General features: G+C 40.7%; 1 protein-coding gene across 1 annotated transcript in view; it reads right to left on the minus strand.

Moving 5' to 3' along the window:
- The window catches only part of antxr2a (ANTXR cell adhesion molecule 2a), a 115,928-nt gene that overhangs the window by 70,369 nt on the left and 19,878 nt on the right, over positions 1 to 25,681 (minus strand). The window contains exons 7-11 of the mRNA XM_033620241.2: positions 23,560 to 23,640; positions 20,347 to 20,407; positions 19,242 to 19,337; positions 14,049 to 14,118; positions 623 to 701 (exon numbers count right to left, since the gene is read on the minus strand). Coding sequence (XP_033476132.2) covers positions 623 to 701; positions 14,049 to 14,118; positions 19,242 to 19,337; positions 20,347 to 20,407; positions 23,560 to 23,640 — 387 coding nt within the window. The remainder of the gene's footprint in view (positions 1 to 622; positions 702 to 14,048; positions 14,119 to 19,241; positions 19,338 to 20,346; positions 20,408 to 23,559; positions 23,641 to 25,681) is intronic.

The raw sequence follows: 25,681 nt of genomic DNA on the forward strand, positions 1-25,681 counted from the left end.
CCAAATATTTTCATACACAAAATTTCAAAAATTTTCCTTTACTTTTGCCCGGCATTTGTCAAACATATCGATTTCAGATTCTATTTAACCATAATTTCAGCTAGCAAGCATACATGAAAGAAGAGACAGAACACAGGTAGAAAAGGAAGTGACGTATGTGATGGTAAACATTCAATAATTCGCACTAATTCCATGACTTTTCAAGGCCTGGAGAAAGGTACTATGAAATCCTGCGACCTATCCAGGTTTTTCATGACCGTGGGAACCCTGAATTTCTGACACACATTTTACGTACACACATACAAAACACATTGAGAAACTATGAAGTCACTACTGCAAACATCACATGAGAAACATGGAGGAGACGACGAGGGAGTTCTGCTTATAAGGACGGCGACTATCACGTACTCAAACCACAATATGAGCAACACGAACTGAAACATGAATTGAGGAAACACAGCTCAGGTTATGAAAGAGAGGTGTGAGAGTAGGAGAGCTGTTTAACTCAGAAGTGTGTTATATAACGCGTGCAGATGGAAAATACAGAGAAGAAGATCAGAGCTCAGAATCACCGCAGATGCTTTTATATTGTGTTTCACATATGAAGGTAACTGAGACTCACACATGTGGTGGCGGTGATGGTGTAGGCGCTGGAGATGAAGGACTTGCCGTGGTTTAGGCTGATGAGAACATCCATAGTCCTGCACAGAAAAGAGGTTCATTAGTGTCACAGTAATACGTTTAATTAACCACATATAATGTAAACACAGTGAACTGAATGAGGCTTCGGCAGTATCAAGGTGATACGGTATATCTGGGTATTTAGACATCCTGAGGGTATGATTTTCGATACCATCAAAAATACAGATGCTCCTCTTTCTATTAAACCGATACGGAGATGCTGTATTGAGGCGATGTAGTGCACAGTGTGCGCCACCAGGGGTCAAGCTGAGAAAAATGGTGACTGTGAGTGGTGGGGATAACGTTACAGGACTACTCTCCAACTTTCCAACTACAAAAACAGCTTATAAGCCACATGATTTTATCCAGTACGTCATCTCCGTTCAGCCCACTGATGTGTCAGTATCCACCACCACAACAGGTGTCATCGGGTCTTCCGGCAAGAAGACCACTTTAGTCATTATTCTTTTAAGTATTTATACCCAGCAAGTAGGGCTGCGTGATTATGGCCGAAATAATGATCAGGATTATTTTGATATTGTGATCACAGATTATTTTAAATAAACAGAGCACTGCTTTCACTTCATGTTGCTGCTAATGTACTGACTTTTGCATCAAGACGTACAATAAGGTTCTTCTTCACCTGAATTCGGCATCTCCTTTGGATATGTATCTGCCACTTTCTTTGTACATTTGTCACTAGAGATGCACCGATCCAATCTCTGGATATCGGCCCCGATATCATCAAAATAGATGGATTGGGTATCAGAAAATGCAACCTATACCTGAGGCGATCCTTTCCCTTTAAATCTATTGCGACGCGAGCTACGTCATATGTCATGGAGCAAAGGAGAGAATCGGAATTGTTTATGTTTGTTAAAAAATAAATAGTTCATCATTACATTAATCTGTTTCATCTTGTTTCATTTTATCTTAGCAAAGAACTGTGTAGTCATCAATAACTGGGTTTCCATCCAAATGTATCGCAAATTTTAAGCGAATTTTGTGAAAATGCCCAAAAGAAAATGCGAATTTATGCACGTTTCCATTCATTATTGTTTTGTGAATATTGGGAGTTAGACTCACAAGTCAGTCTTTAGATGCTTTGCTTAACTAAAGACTGATGTCTTTCTCCCTGATTTTGTGTTTAGATGGGCGGATACAATTTCAGAGTTTAAAAAAACTCCCTACGTTGCAGAACCAATAGTAAATCCGCAGGGCAGTCCTTCTGTGGCTCGCTGAACTCTTGTGCTCGTAAACATAGTCCGACTGCGATAAAAGTTTTAAACAAAGTCGCTGTAAGTCCTTCATTTCCACAATCTTGTGGACTGAGCACACGTTTGACAAAACGAAGTTAAATCTCTCGGCATCCATTTTCAAGCTCTCTGTGTGTTTGTTTCCTTGCGGACGAGAAAAGGGGGAGCGCACATTTCCCGGGAGGGCGTGTCCTTTTAAAAAATGCAAGAGGCGTTGCTTTGTTGCCGGCCGTTTTCTCCGGTGTGTTAAACACACTTTAGAAAGGAGTATCCCCAGACTATCAGAAGGCGGAGATCTCTGATTGTCTGGTGGTGAGACTAATTGGGAGTCAACAGGTTGAGCAGTAGGTGGCGCTTCTCTTGAAAAATAAAAATAAAAATGCAAAAGAACGCCCGCAGAAGAAGAGGGCGCCGTGAGATGACGTCATTGAGAGTGTCTCATGTCCACAACTGATGTAAACAACTACCGGCACATCCATGACTACGACGAGATAGAGAGATTCCTCGGGAACTTCTTGCCTACTGCAGAGCTCTCATCACACTCCTATCAGCGTTGTCAGCGCAGCCTACATAATGCCGTGGTGTCTGTGTTGCTACACCAGGCAGCGCACATGATGCAGCGGTATTCAATACGTCCAGTCTATTCAGGTAAGTTGTGAAATACACTCACCTGACACTGGAGTAATTACCTCTCTCTAAGTTCATACAGGTGTGTGTGAAGTAGACGTAGGATTCGGTAGCCTACGTCATTGTTTATTCCCTAAATCTGTTTCCATTGCCAAAAGTCGCATTTTCCTAATATTGATATGCTGATTTTTCCACCCCCTCCAAGCATAAAAACTTTTTTGCAATATTTCGGCATTTTTTCAAATGTCCGCCATTTCCATTCAAGTTTTTTTTCGCAATTGTTGAAAATGTGAATAAAAATAGGTGGATGGAAACCCGACTAATGCCTGATACCTCTCGTCTTTTCTGTTCTACATGTAAAGGTATATAGCTTTTTAGGTCAACCATGGTATCGGATCGGTATCGGCTGATACTCAAAGCCACAGCATCGGTATCGAAACTGAAATGTATGGTAACGTTAGCAATGTTATTCTTCTTGGCCTTCATTACACAAATACACAAAACCCCGGCTTTACTATTACCTGCCGATATCAGCTTATAAGTACTGGTGTATATGGTGGCATATATTCATGTAGAAACTGCAGTGCAGGAATGTTCTGTGCTGAATTTTTATGCATTTTTGACTCTTATTTTGCTAAATAAAGAGGCGGATCTGCTTCAGGACGTAGAGCTCCTCCTGTCCGATGATCAGACCAGCACCTTCCACAGTAGCTTGCTGCAATTGGTGTGTAAGTGTGTGTGAATGAGAGGCTGTAAATTGTAAAGCAGAGCCATTTAAAATAGTCTGTTGTGTTTCATCTATTTTTTACTATTTAAAATGACTTTAATTTACCGTGTTAGAATTTATTCTGATAAGGAACATTTTTGTGGTTTTGTTTTTATCTGCACACACAAAAAAAAAAACAGTGTACTTCTTTCTCTTTTGGACAGAGACAATATCACTGTCCAACATCAGTGGACTCAAAGACACAGTCCACTGACGCTGGACAAAAAGCATTGCTATTCATATCTACACAGATTTAAAAATAATAATGATAAAAAACGGTAATGAACGAGGACAGTCTTTCACTAGATATCTTTGCCACAATATTTCAACAACATAAATATGAGGGATAAATACTGAAACTGTTTATGCTTTTGAAAGGAACATCAGCTAATGTCTTCTAAATATCAGTAATTTCCCCAAAGCCCACAAATCAGCAAATGATTTCCAGTGACAGAATAATGAGGTTAATTTCATAATTTCACAAGCAAATCCTGTTAAATAAAGACTAACAAGTCGAGCGCTCACATTAGCACAACGCTCACTAAAGAACACAATGGGTACGAACTAAACGGTCAAACTCGGAGGGAGGAAATCCTCTCATTATCACAGCCATCAGCACGTGTGGATGAAGTAACCTGACTAGCAGTAACAAGGCTCGTGAACTCCTATGACTTATTTAGAGGAGGAAATGCGGAAGCCAAAATGGGCACAATTAAAACCCTAATGATGAACGGCACCGCAATTTCCATATGTCTATTACGCCCAATCCAATTACCGCAGGTTTAATGAGAATTCAGGATATGGAACGAGAGAAGAGCCCTGAAATCCTCGCTGCGAGTGCAACACAAAAAAAGAGGAGAGAAAGGAGTACGCAGAGCGGTATTGTGTGTGAGGGGCCAGCTGTGAGTGTGTGGTAGCGTACAGGGGAGGCCTGCATTAAAACTGGTGCTGCGGAATAATAACAAGAGAGCTCTTTGCTTTGCTTCGGATTTCGCCTGAGGCAGTGCCTTGGGCCACCAATTCTCCTGTGGTTCAGAACAGATGAGCAACCAGACCATGTGTCCATTACTGTGCAGCAGATTCTAAATATTCTAAACTGACTCCTTTGCACCTTTCTTAATTTACCCACACTGAATATTTAAAATATCATTCATGGAACTTTTAAACCAGATGAACTTTGACACTTAACTTGTTGATGCCTCCACTTATCTATTATCTATCTATCTATCTATTATATGTTTATTTTATTGTATCTATTATACGTTTATTAAAGTCACTTTTATTAAATCAGGCAGTCTAAGTCTAGATCTCTTTTTCATTTGCACCATTTAATCTTTATTTGTTAGGGATGGTTTAGCTGAGCAGAGTCATTAAGCTCATTTTTAACTAAATTTAAGACTAATTTCTAGACAAATCAGATTACTCTTATTCAAGCTTCACAGGTCAGTATAAAGTTAAGTAGTATATAACATGTGGTCCCATGCAGAGGTAGGTTTGATATAAATATGGTTATTAGGGTGAGTTAGCTTAATCTACATTTTGCCAACTAGGGTTGTAAGGATATGAAATTTTATGGTACGATAACCATCTCAGAAAATATTGCAGTTTCATGGTATTACAGAATTTACATTATCAGTCAGAATGACCCTTACAGGAATGAAAATGTAAGGGTCTTTAAGGGTTTTCTAACATTACAACTGAAACTTAACACAATGTTGTTAGTGGAGGTTTGTGTAAAAAGTCTCTCCTTTAAGAGTAACTAAAACAAAGGGGAGATCTCAGTCAGGTTGCTTTTTTTTTTCTTTAATATCGTATGTTTAATATCGTAAGTATGATAACCATAAACCTTTAAATCACGATATACCTTAAAACCAGTATATCCCTGCATCCCTATTGCCAACAGGGCAGTGCAAGACTAAAGTAAAGCTTCAGTCGGAGGTTTAAAGATCTGTGACATCAGAAATGTTACAAGACTTTCATGCAGAAGAGCTCGACTCATTTTGGCAAAAAGAAATTTAAAAGATGGATAAATGAAATTACAGTAAATGTTTATGGCATTTAAGACAATGCAAATTCAAGTTTGAGACTATGTAATGACTTACAGCATAATAATTAATATAAAATTGAATTCAAGACATTTTGAGACTTTTTAAGGACCTTCAAACATCGTGAGACAAGTAGAGGACAAACATTCAGAATGTTTTGGAGTTTTAGGAGTTTTCATTTTGAAGTGTTTTGATTTTTTGAGCACTAAGATTCTGTTGCATTTAGCGTCTTAGTTCAGTTCTGACCCAGGATCCTGAAGCATTCAAGGAAACCCATGAACAAGAAACACCATACAACCAGCATACAACAAAGAAAGAGAGAAAATAATAATTAAAAACGTTTACCAGAGCCATTAAAAACTACATGCCGAGATCAGTGTGTATCTATGCTGCTGTGAAGAGGTTTTATTAAGAGAAGAGATGTGCGGTAGTGTGAAACCTTAACAATGAGATGTTTGTTAACCCTTCTTGTCAATAAGAAATTTAATCTAACTTAATGCCACAAACAGAAACGTAGAGCTGCAGTTAACAATTATTTTTCTTGCCGTTTATTTTTTCGATTATTCATTTAGTTGTTTGGTCAATAAAATGGTGAAAATGTGAATCAGATTTTCAGTTTACTGTCATAGAGGAGGAAAGAAACCAGAAAATATTCACATTTAAGAAGCTGGAGTCAGAGAATTTGACATTTGGCTTAAAAAAAATACTCAAACCTATTAATCAATTATGCAGTTAGTTGACCATGAATTTAATAGTTGACAACTTATCAATTAATTGATTAATTTTTGTAGAAGAAAAACTCCTAAGCATAACAAAATTGTAATAGACTGAGTTTAACCGAAGGAATGATGGGGCATTAAAGTTTACCACACAAAACGAACAGCTTTAAATGCGACACAGAAAATATGGTTTCATTTTAAAATGTTGCATAAAACAAAAACTTTGCATATTTCTACATGTGTGTATTCCACACACTCTGATCTGCTCTGACAGGTGTTTGGTTTGTTTTAATTGTTTGCACCTGATCCGACCTTTCTGTTCAGAGACAGTTTGACTGTGCGCACCCATTAAAAAAGGCACGTGTGCTTTTAACTTTTCTTAAATCATAAATGTTTAAATTCCCAACAAATGAGAGCACGCTAAAAGATTTCAAACTCCTAATTTCTGAGTGTGAACCAGTTGGTTTCAATCAGAAAACATCCCTTTGTGTCTGATGTGGATTCATGAAACGCTGTACGCCTCTGCAGCTCAGCGGAGCTCTTCCAGGTCCTTGCATGTTAACTAAGTGCTCGTGCTGAATGGGTGAGGGGAGAGGCTAATTTAGCTGACACCCTCAATCCGTGATAATGGCGGGCAGGTTGTTAATCAAGCTGGAGGTGTGGACCTCGGCGTGTGAAGGAGGAAAGCTCCCAAGCGAGTTACACTGACAAACGCCCGACCCCCCCTCCACCCTCTCTCGCCTGACATGGCTGGACATCCTTAACGCACCACAACCCAACCATAGTCAGTGAGGCCTTTTCTCTTCCTCCCTGAGACACTGACTGCTAATTTAGCCAGTTACTGTTGAGTAGGCAGAATCTGCTCCAGCACGGAGGCATAAGTCATATATGCACTTCTCATTTTCACCCTTTAACTTCCAGGAATATTAAAAGAATGATTAGTAACTGGGTGATGTCTATTTCAAGTGGTTATTCTGCAGCACTGTGTTAAAATTAGTGCTGAAATGATTCGTCAGACCTTCGACAGAAGATGTATGTATTTTTTTTAATGACCTAATTGTTTAAATCTTTTGTTAGATGTGAGAATTTGCTGATTTTCTCTGTTTTATATCACTGTGAATTCAAAATATTTGGGTTTTCGGACATAACAAGAACTTGGAAGATGTCACCTGTGCTCTGGAAACTGTCTCCTGATATTGAAACAACAACCCTGTGCATATCTGGTGATGGTGCACAGACACATTTACACACATTTATGCTCTTAATTCTGCTTTTTGTTTTGCAAAACCACGATGAGGGCCATTACTGAATGTCACACAGGTATGCCAGGCACAAACAGGTAGCACAGAGGGTCAAAAGGGCACAAAAAGAATGAAAAAAGGCCTCTGAGTGACTTTAAAAAGGAGCTGGATAAATCATTTAACACCACACTCGCTGTCATTTAACTTTGCCATAATGAAAGCATAGTGAGTGACACCGCGGAGAGAGCTGCAGCTGCTTGGTGGGTCGGCGGTTACGTTTGAATAAATGGGAGATGAGAGGGCAGATTGTCACAGGGCCGAGGGATCACTCAAAATTTGGGTGGAAAGCGACACGGGCTCCCAGGGACACCAGTTGAATGGCAGAAGGCTTCTTCCCGCTGCAGATCTCTGGCTCCACGTTGGAAATACTTTGTCCCCGGGCTCGCTATAATCTGTCAGAAAGTAAGCCCGCCGTGACGCTAAGCTTTGGTGATGCGATACAGCTGGAGCGGCTGACAATGGTGACGCTAATGGCTTTCAAACTTCCCTTAAAGATGTGAAAATTGAGGAGGCTGAATAATTCACGGCAGAGCATATGCAAGGCCTGTCACTCGGCATCCAGGAGTCATCACTCTGCACCGGGCTGTGTGGCAGAAGTTCTGACGGAGGGGAGGAAACTCGGCCTCGTGAAGCCTGGGGACCAGATGAGAAGTTGTGTTCCAGAGTGAGACATCCACCATTTGGAGAGAGTGACATGCACTCTAACAAACTGACTGATGGGACCAAATTAAAATAAAGTGATGTGTCCTGTGGCGTCACAGCTGGTAACTTAACGGACCGTACCAGGGTGAAGCCAGCCCAGTTGCCAGAGGAAAATGTTGGCATTGTGCGTTTTTACAAACCACAAATATGTACATTACATTGACACTTTCAAACATATATCAACATTTATAAAGTGATGTAGTATATGAGCTGAGATGGGAAGGATGGTGGATGCTGTGTCAGCTAGGCGAGATAACTACCAAGCTGCAGACCACTGTTCCAGACCATCAGACAACAAAACCAGTTGTTTCTTAGCGAGTCATCGCTGTGTTTCCAGCAGCTTTTTAAGCACCAAACATATTTTTTGCAACCCGCTACTGTTTTTCCCAGGACAAAAGGAGACATTGTTCTACTTTCAGTTGGAAATACGCCCTTAAAACCGAGTATTTAAAGCCAAGACATGATCTTTTCTTCACCATAACCAAGTTGTTTATCTGCCTAAAACTAAAAACACTTTCAAAGTATTTGCTACATAATGAAATCCAAATGCAGTGTATCCTTGGTTTGCAAGAACGTACAATGCCAACATTTCTTCTGGCGTTTGGGTTGTTGTTGCATAATACAATTCCTTAAGCACTATCTTCCAGTACACAGTGAACAGTGTTTGATTTCAGGATCTATTTTTTTTACCAATCTTGGTCGCTGTTTGTTTCTAGTAATTTCTGTTTCAATAAACTGACCTACTAAGTTATAATTATTTTTGTCATTGATGTGACAAAATGCTGTAGAAAACTAGGTTGATTTGAAAAGATTGCACTGCATTAAACCAGAACCATAATATAATGACAAAATTGTGAAACTCGATGTTTCTCTACCCAAGAATACTCTTTTTGGATCATACAGAAATGAATGGAAACTCATCGGCCAAACTGATTCGCTGTGATGTAAAGTTTTGTTTCAAAGGGTCGCAACATAAATCACAAAATTGTTAAAAGGCAGATGAGGGGAAAAATATATCTTTTAGACTTGCTGGGTACGTTCAGCTTTTTAATTCCCCTTCAAAATAAATATTTGGGAGAAAAAGAAAAATTTGGTTGAACCTATCGTGACTAATTTAAGCACTAAAGGTATAGCCCATCGACACTGCGTCAGTTCAAAGGGTCACAAAACAAAATGTTAGAAAATACTAATGTAAAGTAAATGTTAAAAATAGTTTACACTAGTTACGCTAGTTCACACCAATTTAACCAGTCCTAGTGAATTTTTGCAATTCTGTCCAATCACCACAACTTTTTGCTTCGCAGTTTTCTCTAAGTCACCAAACCCATTTCCTTGTTTTTGGTTATGAGGATGCAGACGTGTGCAACACGAACGTCTCACTTTTACCAACAAAAATGACTGCTAAAGACGATGCAACAGAAAGCAGAGGTAAACTGGTAAACTGGCAGAATTCAATATCTTTTCTATTGCAAAACAAATCTGGAGAACAGCTGAAACAATGACATTTGAGATGTGTCACAAAGTATGGGTCAGGTTGTGATATATTTCAACTAAAATTGAAACTCAGTCCTATAAAAAATTAGCTCTTCAGTTTGTGTCGGACTTAAAAGATGTTTGTCACTAAGGATCAAAGTGCAAATTGAAATATTTCCGAATTTTCAGTTCAGTTCGTTGCTGTAGCTTGATTCATCCTCCATGGTACATTTAAGATCTGAAGCTGACACATTGCTCCTTGCATCCTTCAATCAAACAGAGCTGGTTCCAGTTTCATCATGTGACAACAAATCAGTGCACATCCGACATGTCAGTCCCACAACACGGAGGACAATCAAACAACAGGACATCTTCATACCCCCACTGACGCAGATGGAGTGATGCCTCTGCTAGCAGCAGCCCTGGGACAGCCTGTTTCATTATTGACGAGCATTAGCACGAGCTAACTGTACCTGCTTTGTAAGGCAGGTGTCGACTCCCCCCTCAGTTATTTTTTGCTCTCCACCGTTATTGTGAAAACACCAGGTGAGGACATGCTGCTGCAAGAGCGCAGCCACTTAACCTCTCGATAGACGCCCCAGCAGGGGATGCTGGGTCTCCTAATGGGGATACAGGGAAGGGGGAGGAGGAGGCGGGAGGGAGCGGGACTGGGAGGGAAGGAAGGGCATCAGCAGATGCCAATGTTTCTAGTCTGATGCCGCAGCTGTCAGCACAGATGATGCCTCCGCCGTGAGTGCTCCTACACAGCTCGATGACCAACTAAGGACACTGTGATTCCTGGACATCGAGGCTGAATGTGAAGCCGCCTGCTCCAAGTTCCCGGTGGGACAGGAAGCTGCAGCTGAGCACCTCAACTCGGGTGACTGCTGCATCTGAAATATGTTCCCCGGCAATCCATGTCTATGAGGTCACGACAGAGATTCAAGCAGCACTGAGGAGGAGGCCTCATGTGGAACAAAACATGGTTAAAAGGGGGAAGAGGGAGATGGAAGGCGATTCTTCTTCGGCTGAGTTGAGCCGTGTTAACGGAGCGCCCTGTGAGCCGGTAGCGGTGATGGAGCAGAAGCAGACAGATGGACAGAGACGGAAGTTTCCAGGCTCCGCTGTTCCATGCAGGTGGTCCTGGGTGCAGGGATTGTCAGTGCATGGTGAATTATTTAAATGGGGAGCGTGGAGAAGGGAATGGCTGCATCTGTCGCACATCCTTTTAAAGCCCCTCCAGCAGATGTGTTTACTCACCGCCCATACCAGCTAACTACTTAATGGGTCACCAACGGCAGCCAAGAGTTAATTAAGCAGGCCTTTTGCAAATGGCGGGCACGTAGCATCAGCGTCGGCTCAGGTCCTATCAGGTCGTAGCAGGCGCTGTAGGCCTGTGGCTTACAGATGTAGTCGCTCAGGTTCATCCTTTTACTGTGTCCTCTGTGAGTTGGATGAATGATGTGAGATTCTGTTTTGATCTCCTGATTTCTGGATAAAGTGAAAGGAAGACTTCTCCAGTAGCTGCTACTATGAGAGCAGCTGTATCTGAAACGCTGCATTTTCTTCACACTGATAAGTAAAGACAATCAGGTGATTGTGATCCCACTGCTTTGTGTGAATATTTTTTTTACTTAAAGTGATGCCAGCTGGAAAAAGTGTCACATATAGTATCGCTAGCAGCTGGAGGAAAAGCAGCAGTGACCTGCTGTTAAAAAACAAACAAAGAAATAACTGAGAGCACAGACCGCTGCCGAGGCTGCGCAAATTTTTAAATTTGTTATTTCATTTAAGAAAATGTTTATGTGTCTGCATGGAAATCTGTATCAAAATGCAAAGTGACTGACAATAGTGGGGCACTTGTCAGTTTTTTGTGCAGAATGTCATCAGCTGATAGCACAAATGCAAGTCCATCAAAATTAAAAAAATAATGCACATATTTTCACATTTTTTGTTAAATGTTATTTTGCTTTATGTCCTTAACTGAATTGTTTTTTGTTCGTTTTTTTGGTGTATTTTCCTTAAATACAATGTTCAGCACGTCCTAGGTCAGTATGCAACACAACAATAGCATTATCTTTTTAGAATACTTTTACAAAATAAAATATTTACTGCCAGCGATAGTTCTGATGGCCTTGTATTAAAGCTCACAGTGGTAAATGGCCCTTCTTGTAACATATATATATATTAAAAAAAACTCCCAGATCTTCACAAAAACAATTTCTATATTAATTTTTTCATGTCCCAACTTCTCATTGATTTATCCTATCTGTTTATTTAACATGTTCATTACGGGTAGATGTGCAAAATGTGTGTTTAGCACGTTTATCTGACGCTAATTTGCAGCTCTGGACACTGCTTAGATGTTTTAATTCAGTGTTATAACAACTGAACAGACAATAAAGAGAGTTGTGTGTGTGAGAGGTGAAATGCATGTGTCTATGTACTTGTTAAATCACAAGTCATCGCCCCACCTGCATCACCTGCACTCTTGACTAGACCACTCCCCATGATTATAAAGCTCCACCCCTCAGGCCTGCGACTCCTTTGTCCTTTCAAACATGCCGCGCAGAACAAAGACACGACTGATATTTTTAAGTTTAAACTGTTGAAAATAAGAAAAAGGAGTGATACCGTAGCAGATGCATTAGTGACAAAAAAAATCATCCGACAACCACCATAGAACTGTTCAACTATTCTGGATCCTGTGTTTAAATGTGCACCCCAACATCAGGTGTTCTGTGAGCCAGCGGCAGCATGAAATGCGTGTTGCACAGGACTGTGTGTGCATCGACACACAGGTGCAACAGTGTATTACATTTTTTTCATTTGTGTGTTAAAAACTCTAGAAATACTTAAATCTGCAGGAAGGTTTTGAGATATCCTGCAAACAAACAAATAGAAGTGAAACACGAGAGCGCGTCTAACTTTTGTTTTGTTTCCCGTCAAAAACTCCTGTTCCTCTTTCCTCACCGTCAGTCAGCATCTGGCAGGAAAACATGTTATCATGAGCAGTTTGGACGTTATGTGAGAGGATTATCTGAGGTGAGGCTCAAGTTGATTTGGAGTAGTTACAGCACCGCCGTCATCATATGATACATAATCTGTTTTAGAGCTCAAAGACCTCCAGGAGCCAGCGGCACTCATAATCATACATTTTTGATTGGATTGCCGTCATGGAGGACATTAAAATCTGTTGTTCCATCTAGAATGCCTTAGCGATCATCTGTTATGGTTTGGGATTATAAGAGATGACGCTGGAAATCAAACAATAGCTATGCAGCCAGGAATAAACGCATATTTACACTATTTTCACTTAAATCTTGGTGGGTTGTATGTATGGAGTGTTTTTCTGTCGGGTGCCGTCGACAATGTTTACTGCGTCTTTACGCTACACCAAACTCTTCATCCCTACATCTACTGTTTTAACATACAGCTAATCTATAGATTTAGGAGTTGTTTATTGGCACGGAAGAACAAAAAAAAGAAAAACTGTGCATGTAAGAACAAGAGAAACTGAGAGGACTGAGACGACTTATTTAAATATACGAGAATTACGGGTGATTTAAACAAAGAACAGAAGGAAAATGAACAGTGAAGACAGAGGAGTGCAGCACATACATGACAACACATCTGAGGAAAAGCAGAAATAAAATGGTTTTGAAAGAGTCCTGATGGTGGCAAAGTAAGAGAGGAAGTATCTTTGAGTGTGTGTGTGTGTGTGTGTGTGTGTGTGTGTGTGTGTGTGTGTGTGTGTGTTGTTTTACAGAGGAAGGAAGATTCACTCTGCCGATTTCAGCTGTGATAAGCTTCTTGATTTCTAGATGCAGTTGCAACAGTCCAAACATTTACACAACACAATGCTGCTTTTTCTTTCTTCACTCATCTACAGCAAAATCACAATTTACAGGAGAACATATTAAATTTTGGCGCAGAAATATTTAGATTGTCCTGTTTGTAAATCCTGGAGCTCACAGTGAGACGCCTGTCATTAAAATTTCACACGTCTCCTGCTGTCCACATGCCAAGACTGCAACTTACATACATCTATAGAAACCCTGCCATCACACAACGCCATCAGTTATTTTGGAAGATTTACTTCATAATAATACAGCTATATTTTCTATGCATGCGTTGCATATTTCCAGCCATTTATTAATGTGTCAAACTTGCGATATTTTGATGATCAAAGGCACAAAAAAAGGAAAAAAATGGGGAATTTTTGTCTTTACTGTCGAAAAATAAATAATTTAATTGCATAACAAATAAAATCAGACAAAACAGTAAAGCACTGTTTTTTCTGTCTCTTTTGTAACAAAGAAAACCTGCATCATATCGGCACTAGACCACATGACCGGCCAAAATCTGATATTGATACAAGAATCTCAATATGAAGTCAATATTTGCACCATATGCAACATGAAAACACTCCACCAGCACCTCCTCCCCCTCAAACAGAAATCCCACTGGCTACTTACTGTCCCACTTCGTAGAGCACCGGTGCAGGACACAACAGATAATCACTGCGCACAGTGCTCGGCTTGTGATCTGTAAAAAAACAGAAGACAAAAACAGTGTGTCAAAATTTGTTCTCAATCATCACTGCGTCAGGAGACGAGCAAATGTAAATTACAGCAGCATTACATGAAAAATTTGCTTTATTTTCCACGTCATTATGGAGCATTATGGGTATCACAGATTTGCAATCCCAACTGGCAACCAATTTAGTTATTTTTTAACACTTAATTTAATTCATGTTACAATAAAATAAAGCCACAGTTATTTTGAGCGATATTACAAAATAATTATCAACTCCGTTTTGCCAAATTTAAGCGGAAACAACCTTTAAACTTCATGTTCTCAGTGAGCCACATGTGAACTCTTTGACCCTCTGTATTACATGGAAGGGTCATGTGAATTTCTTTCAAACTAAGCATCAGTTATACAAAATAATATATATATGATATATGGTAGTATCAGGAAGATGTATTATGTCATATGTTTGATGTTCCAGCTCTCTTCTGTTGCTGAGAGTTGCATAAAGGTTAAAAAATAGACAGATGACAGATTGGATTATGATGCATGTGTGTGCGTGCGCCAGTGTGTGTGCTTGTGTGTGTGTTCAGGTTGACAGAGGCCCGGACCATCTTCAGCCACGGAGGTCGTTGAGATTATTGATATTATTTTTATCCCGCCTGTCTGCTCGGGGCTCCGACTGACTTGGTGATGGAGAAGACTGTAGCATCTGTTCCACATATGTGGTGTGTGTGTTCCATAGTCGCCATGATGCCTGTCCATAATTATAAGGTGCCCCACTGTTAGAAAGGTCTGGGCTGAACACATGCAAAAGCCAATGAGGGAATAAATAGCCCCAAGTGGGCGAATGTGAGACAGCCTAAACTGAGAAAGGACTAACAGGAAGACATCTGCTAATGGCCACTTCCTGATTCGGATGCAGTTCTTTTTTAAAAGAAAAAAAAATATGCTCAAGTGTTTTAGTCAAGTTGAAATGTTGAAAATCAAAAATAACTTGTCAAGGAGGGAAGTGTTGTCATTGGCAGTCGTCGATCCCACAGATCCCACGGCCAAATGAGAGCCTGAAAAGATTGGCTTTCGGTGCCAAATCCCGTTTGCTTCCTGAAAAAGGATTTCTCGACAGAACAGACTGCAAGCTCAAAATAAGAAGCACAGTGACCTACATAGCCTCCTTTCTTCTGTTCTCATCATATACGTAGATGGGGAGCTGCTGTGAGATAACAGACGTATTGGGACAGGGGTTTGTTTTGGCATGTCCTTCCCTTTGAACACAGAGGTCACCACCCGCAGGCCTGACTCCATGTATACCACAGAGAGCCACGTTACACATATATGATGTCAGTTAACACACAGCACCACGGTGGATGAGCCATAGGACAATGATGGATATCTGGCCCTGTTTACACCAGGTATTTACACGCGTCTTGAGTGATCCGATCACTGTCTTCCACAAGCAGCTAAAACCTGGCCGCTAAGCCGTTAGCCGAGTAGCGTTCAGTGTGATCTTAGTTTTGTTGGTGGGCTCAGATTCGGTCGTGTCAGATTGTGTTGACTCCTGTTGAGCTCTGTTTACTGTGTCAAATCTTTCCATCGCTCGCTCTGACGGTCACTGTTTCTCTGGCTGCTGAGCTCCTGAGAAGCTCCTGTGATGTTTCACTATGAGAACCAGCAACCGTGAGGCGTCATGAGGGTCTATAATACGGGGGTTTTATGTGTATTGCTGTTTCCTTCTGAAATATCACAATATTTTTGACCAAATACCTCGATATTAATATTGTGATGAAACTGTAGAGTTGACTATCAGTGCTTTTATGAAATATTTACATGATGAAATATCTGAAAATAATCATCAGTATTGTGGATATGATGACTAAATGAGTAAAGGCAAATAACAGAACTGCTAAATAAGTCTGGTAAGTTACGAAAATAACATCACTACTTTAAACCAGGAAAAAACAACACCAATACAATGGTCATAAGTGACTTACGTGTCAGGCAAAATCAGTGTCAGGACTCCAAGAAAACCCACTATAAGACAAGGACAGACTACCGGTACTCGATACCTTTGGGTATGGATTACTGATAGCCAAAATAACCAAGTACCAAGTGATATCGAAACGTCTCCAGTCAATTGCCATTGTTTTAACGGGCAAAAATTCCCCCGTTAGTCCAAAGAATGACCCATCCGACTGAAAGCCCAACACACACAATATCCAAAATCTAAGGGGCCATAAACATGCAATGTTTTTTGCACCCTCAAATTCATTGTTGTCGATGTAGACGTGCAGCAGGCATGCTCAAAGCCATAGCGTCGCCATCACAGCACGCACACATTCCTGAGCGCCAATAATTCAGGGTGCAATGGCTGCGCCCTGAGATGAACAGCTTTTGGAGCCCAGCACCGCATGTCATGTGACAAGGACAAACCAATCACGGCGGACAGATATCTTTCCCTTCTTCCATAAATATCAGTCTGTGATCAACTTCAAGAGGAAGTTAATCATGTTAGTGCAGGGCTACCAGAGCTTTACACCTGTCAAAATGGACAGTATTTTTGGCCAAATACACACTTACAAAAAGTAACCTGGAAGAAGATCAGCTCTGCACTCTGGTTATAATCGCCTAGCAACCTGAGACGTGGACACAAGAGTAGTGCCCAGCACCTGACCTTGTGTTTTTCAGGCAGTTAAAGACGCGAGATGTGTGCGAACAAAATATGCGCGAGACCGTGAGACATGGGCACCACCTTCCTGTGTGTTCACGTGCTTTCGCTGGTCTTGCGCGCAAGCGCACACACGTGAGCGCGGTGTACAGAGAGGCAGTTAGAGCTACAGGCTACAATGAGGCTAAAAACAGAGTTCAAATGACGTTTTTCCAAACAACTTTTTATGTCGGGGCTTCAGGACACTTGGATCACTACGGACGAGCAGTATGGAGATATTTTGTGGTTTCAATTATGTGTTTTTGGACGTTTGAATCTGGGGTGCCGTCAGCCTCCATTAGGTGGAGTTGTGTTGCTACCTCCTCTCCCCTTGGATCTCTGCAAGGGATGTGAGGACTCTAAAACTTCTCCTGAGCCTCCCTCGGCATATGGGTGCGTAGATAATGGCTGAATTTTAATTTTTTGGGTGCACTATCCCTTTAACCAAGAATTCCCTTTCTGGTTGAAAGCCCTTAAGGAAAACTTCTCTCAACTGTGGCAAGAGTGATACTCTGTGAGTGTCATGTGGTGTCCCAATGCCATTATGACTCGCCCAAAAAACCTGATATGGAGAGGGCAGAAAAGAATACCAGCAGCTTAGCGCACAAGAAAAAGTCATGGTACACTGAAGATTAAAACAGAAGTGTTGGCACTGGACACCAGTGAGTCCCGGCCTACTTGGAGCACTTAGTGAAAGTTTCAGGAGAAGCTTTTAAGTGAACCTTGAGTTGAGATTTTTCATCAAACGAATAAGTCTCTGAATCTATGCAATAACAAATAATCATTGTATTGAAAAAAATGAAATGATCAAAAGCCCAAGTCGTGCTGTATGTTGAATGCGATGGATGCTACCTGGATGGAGCGTACATGATGACACCATCATGTGCAAAGGACCCAGTGCTTAATGCTGTGTGTGTGTAAACTTCCCCATCTCCATTTCTAATATTAGGACACTATGAAACATGGTAATCCCCTTCAGAAAGTCTCGAGTTCTGCAAAGTCGTCCACATAAAAGCCCACGTGGATATATCAGTAATGCATGACATGCAAACTGCACTAATGACTTCCTTCTCTGATAAATGTAGTGGCAATGAATCATTTCTCTTTGTTTCTGTTCATGGCTGAAAACTTAAACTTAAGCACGTCTGATAAACTGAGGGAAGTGTTGAACAGAGGTATTGTATGAAATGTGAATGGTTCATTATTGTATTAACAAATCTCCTGCTTCTTAAAAACACACTTGACTAAATTTAGAAACCTCCACAAATAGCAGTAAGGTCTTTCTTTGCTTTTGCTGTCCTCCTGCTCGTGCTGGCCCGGCCTGATGTTAGATTTATGACTCATTTATTGTCGAAACAACACCTACAAATTCCAGTTTGACTATTTTAATCAGTGCACGCTCTGGGATACAGATTTAGAGCTCATATCAGCGAGGGCCAGACAGGAATTATTATGTGACGCCACATTCTGCCTTTTTTTTTCTGCTGTTCATGGTTATTAGAAAATATCAGAGCTGTGCTGAATGAACATTTAAAGCTGCAGTTTGAGTTCAAGAACCTGATCTTAGTCTGGTCCTGTGGTTAAAGGCTAAACGTGGTATTTTTCAACCTGGAGTGTATTTTCGGAAGTTTTGGTGTCCAAGTGACTGATGGGAACAACAGTCTTTAAATTCAGTCCACTATTAAGTGACCTCAGCTGCAATGTAATCACTTGGGGCATTTGTGCACCATCAATTTATGCCCACTAGATGTGCTTGTTTTTGCCACTGACAGGCTCAGATTGTTATTTCAAGTGTGTGACAACATTATGGAGAGGATCCCTGCAGAGACAGACCTTTCTGTTAGAGAGTAAGATCCTTTTTGTTGAACCAGAAACAGCCCCAAAATGGCCGTTACTAATTCAACCAGACTCCATTTGAATAAACAGTAATTTTAGAGTGTACAGAGGCAGCATATTTTAACATCTAACCAGGTGAATTAAGGGTTAAATTCAACCAAACCAGAGTTGGTGATTGTTGGAACAGTGAAAAGACAAACCAAGATGGCTTCTCTGAGTTTTATTTTGTGTCTGTCCACTTTGAGGTAGGTCTGTTTTTCAATGATAAAATTGCTCTTTATTCAAATGGAGTCTGGTGGGTTAGGCAGTAGCAATGTCAGGGCTGTTTATGGCTCTTACTCTTTAACAAAAGGGTCCATCTGTGGAGAGATCCTTTCAATCGTGTAATCAGACATTTAAAATAATAATCTGAGCCTGTCAGTGGCAAAAACAAGCACTTTAGTGCTGCAGTGCTCTTGACAAATTCCAAAAGTTGGTTCTCATTAGTCACTTGGATAGCAAAACAGAGAAATATACTAAACCTACCCTTAAAAAGACTCTGCTTCAACTATGAACACAAGGTGTACCATAGTCACTACTTCTGATTTCCATCACTTACTGAAGGTTTGCTGGTCGACAATGAAGCTGCAGACGACGCCTTCATTGCTGCGGCCGAGGGTGAAGCCGTTCCCTCTGAGGACGATGTCGAAGGACTCTGGAATGTAAACAAACAGGAGATAAGACTGAGAGGAGGAACATACGTACACTGTACACGCAAAGAACAGAGTTTCTTCTTCTAATATTATCTAACATCAGGCAATCATGCTGTCATTTGCTTCAACCACTTATTGTTTGAAAAACTGGAACTATGTAGAACTTTGACAGACCACTGGTGCTATAAAAAGTTTCATGAAAATGAATAAAAATCCAAGTATCTATAGATTAGACTCTCTTCTGTGCAGAGATACAAAGGTTCACACTATAAGCAAGCAATGTTCAAGTTTTCAGATGGCTGGCAGGTTTATTCCATTCCAAATTATATTCTTCTAAAAACAAGAACAAAACGTTTGAACTTCATGTTCTAACTTCAGTATCTTTGTTGTGTTTTGCACAGCTGGAACAAACTACATCAAGCGACACTTGAAAGACTGAGTCACAGATTCTGAGTTTTACACTGATATATTTGGGCATGTTATTTACACCAGTGGTTCCCAATGTGGAGGCCGCACCCCCCTTATGAAGGGAGGTAATTCAGGGTCACAGGAAGAAAAAAATAATACATTTCATTATTAAACTTCTAATTTTTGACTTTCCTCTAACTTCAGTGACAGGACAGCACCTCTAACACTGTTTTAAAACTCAGGTTTTTGAATCTGCCATGAGCAGTGATGGAGAGTCACGAGCAGACATTGCTTAATTTTAAATAAGCACTAGAGTAATAAGGCTGGGAACCACTGATTTAGGTGCATTCAAAGGCTAAAAAGATGCAAAATGTGCAGATTTCTGTGGTTCTGTGGGGAGTTTAAATGTCCCGTGATGGACGATGGTGTAAGTGATTAATCTACTCCTTGTCTCTAAGCAGACTCTCTGAAACTGACAAATCTTTCCTCCTGGAGAGATGCCATGAGTTCAGTAAGCAAGCAGTAAAAAGAGGGATTCCTGCAGAGAATGAACCAATGTGTGCAGAGCTCCAGGGAGTGACTGTAGCAGGAGGATCCACTCACCGTTCACACAGACACTGGAGGGCTCCACACTCAGGATCTCTGTGCACGATCGCTTTAATATCTGGAGGATGAGAAAGGGAAAAAAAATGAAATGGGTACATTATCGCTTGAGGGCCAAGAATAAATACATCAAGTCCTGGCTGTTATCGGCTCTGTCAAGTTTAGAAAACAGATTAGGGTGCAACACCTGAGAAATGTCTCGCTCCTGATCGGGGCCTGGCGGCTAAAGGAGAGCGCTGAATATCAGCGGCGAGGAGAACAGGAGGGAGAAACGGCAGCTGTGTCAGCCTTTATGGGAAAATTATGCAAGACTATTACATTCCTCAGTTCTATTAAAAACCTCCGGGATCCTGCATTATCATATAAAGAGGCCTGTGTGAGCCCACTGTCATGGAGCTGCACTATCCGCGATGATTCAATAAATCAACAAAGGACAAACTATGCAAATCCCAGTACACAGTTGGTAAAAAGAAGCATATTAACTGCAATATAGGACACTTGAACCTTTCATTTGATGTTGGGTGAAACTTCAATCTGAGGAGAGGAAGAGGGGAGTGTTTACAGCGGCCTTATTAAATATGATGGTTTGATATGGAATCGTTAAAAGGGGAGAGGGTTGTAGATGACAGCTGGGAGGAAAAGGATCTGCTGCTGTTCCTCTGTGCCACTATTTTCCCCGTCTAATTACTTCCTTGGCAGTGCCCGAGATAAAAAGGGAAAAAAAAAAAATAGACTGTTTGCCTGCCTGTGCTTAAAATGATGGAGGGGCCCGAGGAATGACATTGTTTTCCTGTTAAGAAAAAGTTCGGCTCCAAAATGAGAAATTTGCTATTTAGAAAAGTAGCACTCACTCTTCAATTTAACAGAATATGGTGCTTTCTGAAGAACTTTGGGTAAATGAAGTTATTCATAAGGGTTGGAAGACCTTGGTGTTTTGTCGATATTAAAATATAAGATCTGAACACTGAGATTAGAGGCCTCAGTTTGGTTGAACTCAAACAGCAGCTATTCATTTCTCTGGGATCTAGTGACAAACATTATTTACGAGCTGCAGGGGGAAAAGGAGGCAGTCGTCCAAATACTCAAAGTCATTCAAGTATCTCAGCCAGCGCTGTAACTGGTGGGGTTTCTGAGAGGATGAGGATGGTTTAGTCATTTAGTGGAAATAATTAGGAGTGTGAGGGTTTTGCGCCACAACATCCGAGTATCTTGAAGTCGGCGATACTGTACGGGTGGCTGAACTCTGCTGAATGCGTTCAGGAGCAAAGGGAAGTTAACGATAACGATGTGGCTACTTTGCAATTTGGGGTTTTCCCAAAAGGCCCGCAGCTCAGACAACAAAGGCCCAGTGTAGCACAGGACTAACAAAACAAAAAAAAAAGTCCCAACAGGGCGCAGAGACACAACTTTGCTGAGCTCTCTCTGTGAGTTTTGTCATGCTGGTAACAGAGACGGGGTGGATCCTGCAGCAAAAGGCTGCACAGATGATCTCAAATCCTCGAAATCCAACAGAGGAGTGAGGAGGCCAACTAGTCAGGAATCCAGTATTACTAATCAGAGAAGAATGCTCCGCGTTTCATTTGGATGCTGGAAGCGTCACTATGCTCAGAGCCTGCGAGGACTGAGGCCATGGGCTTTTTTGTTGTGCAAGCTTTGAAAACAGTTTGGGAGGACAGAAAAATACATGAATGACTTTTAATGGCAAGGACGACTCTGTGAACACGACTGTGCATGCCATGGAAATAAAAAATAAAAGATTTTCCAAGCATATTTTCTTCTAATTATAAATAATCAAATCTGCTTTTTCAGAGGCTTTAAACACATTATAATGTTAATAATGACAAGCTGGATTCACATGTTCCTGAGAGATAACAATATTCTGGGTCAGAAGCAGCGTGTCACTTTTTCCTTTTTCCTTTTGAAGGGTGCCAGTCATGGTTACTCATGCTTTATAATGATCCAACAACTGTTACAAGTGTTTTGGATGAATTCTGGTTGCATGTTTTATCACTTTGTTTCATTGTGCTGCAAAATATTTGACAGATGCATCACCAAGACTTAGTTAATTGCACCCTAGATGACATGTGGGGTCATGCAATTGTGGGAATTTTAAATATGTGTATATTTACCACACAAACATTTAAATTGATGTTTTAATCATCGTCGTAATTTGCTTAAATCATTAAGGAGAAATATAAGGAGAAGAGACTGGCATCTGAGATATGCAGCACATTATTGTCTGCACTCAGACATCATCCCACTTTCACAGCCACAGTTTAACACCCTCCTTTACTTTACAGTCAAGTTAAAAGCAACATAATCAATCACGGTTTGTTGTACAACAGAAACAAGACACACCCTTTGGCTCTGCGTCCCTCCAGCTGCATGTCTGACAGCTCCGTCTAGCTCTGTTCTTTCCCTAAACACTGCTGGCCTTGTCGGCTCCGACACAGATGCAAGTCCAGCTCAGGTCAGCGCGCTCCGCGGGGCTCCGGGTTCACATTCATGTAAAAATGTTGCCATACAAACCCCCGCCTTGGCTGACAGTGTTCAGGCTAAAAGCTGCAGCAAATGGAAAGTATCACTAATTGGCTGGCAGCGGACGAGGAGGCTGCTTGGGAAACTTCATATAAACACTGTTTAAGGGACTCTTATGCTCTGACAGCCAGTCACTGATTACAGCACTACACTGACAAGACGATGTGTTAACGCCGGCTTTTATTCTGAATTTTTCATCTAATATAAAAGCATTAATTGCATTGAAGCGCTGCTGCACTGAGAGTTTTGACACTGAACACAATAAAAACCCTGTGAAGAGATGTCATATGGACAGTGACTAACTGTCAAGCTGCTCCAATTCCAGCGTCTTAATTTGCTACAGAGTGGCGAAGACATTTCCCTCTCTGTCTACAAACTGTGGACACAACGAGCAGTTATTTCCACAGACATTTTCCGTGCAGCGTAGCAGGAAGTTCACTGAGGTTTTCTTTCATTTGTGACCAACTTCAATGAAGCCAAGGCAGGGAATTGTTTTGCCCTCCTGCCCACCTGACTCCTGAATTCACCAATAATTTAAACTTCAATTATTTCTAAGATAAAAGGAAAGATTACTTATTCATCTCATACATCAGCCTCAAACCGGAGGTGGCTTAAACTGGAAGTCCAGCAACACACACACTCACTCACACACAAGCAGAAAGTAGGCGAACTTACAGAATTGACAATGCCTTTGAGTGCGTGGAAGCCATCTTTGACAGGAAACACTTGGTCCTTGGTGTCCGCAATATCAGCAAGCTGTTGGTATCATCAAAGGAGTTGAGTAAACAAGGAGAACTGCGGATTTAACGCTGCTTTCTTCTTTTTCTGTTTTCCTCTTTATGACTGAGCACTGTCTTTCCTTTCATATCATGGGCAGGAGGAGACATAGCAGATGGCATGACTGTGGCAAACACTTTGCTCAACCATAAAAAAAAATCACTGCAACACAAACTGGGAGCAATATTGCCTTTGTTTTTGACTTAATAAGAGCTCATCACAGGATGGTTACCATTGGTTACAAGGGACAGGCCACCATGTTGGAAGAGAGACAGTAAAACTCCAGACATCACTGACATAAGAAGGAAAGACTTCAGTGCAGCTCATTCATAATGTGAGCATAACTTGAGATAGGATCATATGTTGTGGAGACAATAAATAAAGTAGTGATCAGATTTTTCTGCGGCTGAATAAATTACTGATTTCTAAACAGTGTGAACAGTGTGACGGGCCAATAACTGATCTAACAGCCAACGGAGTTGATGCCTATAATCCACACTTTCTTCTTAAGACTGCACACAATGCAAATGTTCACAGTAAGCTTTCATAGCCACACATCAGTGTTTAACAGATTCATGGTAACATGACCCTGCAGGCCTGTCCACGTCTAGATTATATCCAACAAGGAAATACTCTTAGTTTTATCAGGAAATTTGTACAGAATTATCTGATCAAACCCTGAAGACGTCAGTGCTCACTTCCTTAGACTTTCCCAGGCCAGAAATCATCTTTTTAAAACACATGCTCATTTGCAGAGCTTCCACAAAATGGAGCAAATTAAACAGAATCACAGAATTCACTATCACGTCTTATTTAAATGCACCAACAGCAGAACTATATGATGAACTACACTTTCATCTTTGTATGATTTTGCTGTATCGCCTCTGTTTTTAGTTCATAGTTGCACTTTTTTTTTTTATATTACTGTTGATTTTCAAAGGGAACACTCACTGTTGAATTTGTTCCAGTTAACTTATTTTCTTTGTTCAGTTTGATCAGTGTAATTAACTTGCTGCATGTTCAAACATGTGGTGTTGCAAAAGGTCGGTAAATTTCCAAGGGAGATTAAGCTTAGGAATTTACAAAATATTGCACATTTTAATCTGAAATCATTTTCATAGTGAACTTATTTTGGGCGGAAATACACATAAAAAAAACCCTACTAGATCTTATTAAATGTTTTATTTAAAGTCTGTCCATTAAATTGAATTATAACTATGCACTGCATTCAGCAGCAATATTCCATCACATGTTCAGATCAATTACACAGTGCATTCTCTCATCACATGTGCAGCCAACACTGCTGCCAGAACTACTGCACTGTCTGAGCCAAAGGACTTCATGCTTTCATGCAAGTTCTGGAGTAAATAGATTTAATATTTTTATTAGAATATTTTAGTAAAAGAAGGATTTCAGCGATATGAAGAAGGTCCGAACGTAAAACTGGGCTGTCTATGCAGCAGAAAGATGCAAACACTTTTAAGATTTGTTCTACATGATCAGAGATAAAAGAGAAAAAGACTATGGCATTTGTTTTTGCTCAAGACGTAGAAAACCTACAACTACCAGAATGCACTTCGCCACACCGGACCAATAAACGCTCCAGCTGATAGGCAAACTCAGTTCATGTGTACATTTGACACAATGGCAGTTGGCTGGCAATAAACGATTATGTATTACAAGTAAACTGTACGTTAAAACATGTTTTTGAAAACATCTGAGGTGAGAAATAGGCAACTCAAACATAGAACATTAGTTTATATTTCATCAGTTAGTTTTACTATTGCTCTCAATATTATTGTCCTCTGTTTTCACTATGCAGGGAACAGTATGGCACCCACTTCCTGTTCACAAATTCTCACTATTACAGCAAACAATGCACTAAAATATGTTTCTGAAAACACTGTAGGCGAGAAATAGGCAGGGCAGTAACATCACCTTGAATTATATTCAATCAGCACTGCCTAGTTTTACCATTTTGTCGGATTTCAGTCCGAGTTTAAGAGAGGGAAAGAGGAGG

The sequence above is a fragment of the Epinephelus lanceolatus genome, chromosome 9 (assembly GCF_041903045.1).
Source record: "Epinephelus lanceolatus isolate andai-2023 chromosome 9, ASM4190304v1, whole genome shotgun sequence".
NCBI classification, from domain to species: Eukaryota; Metazoa; Chordata; class Actinopteri; order Perciformes; family Serranidae; genus Epinephelus; species Epinephelus lanceolatus.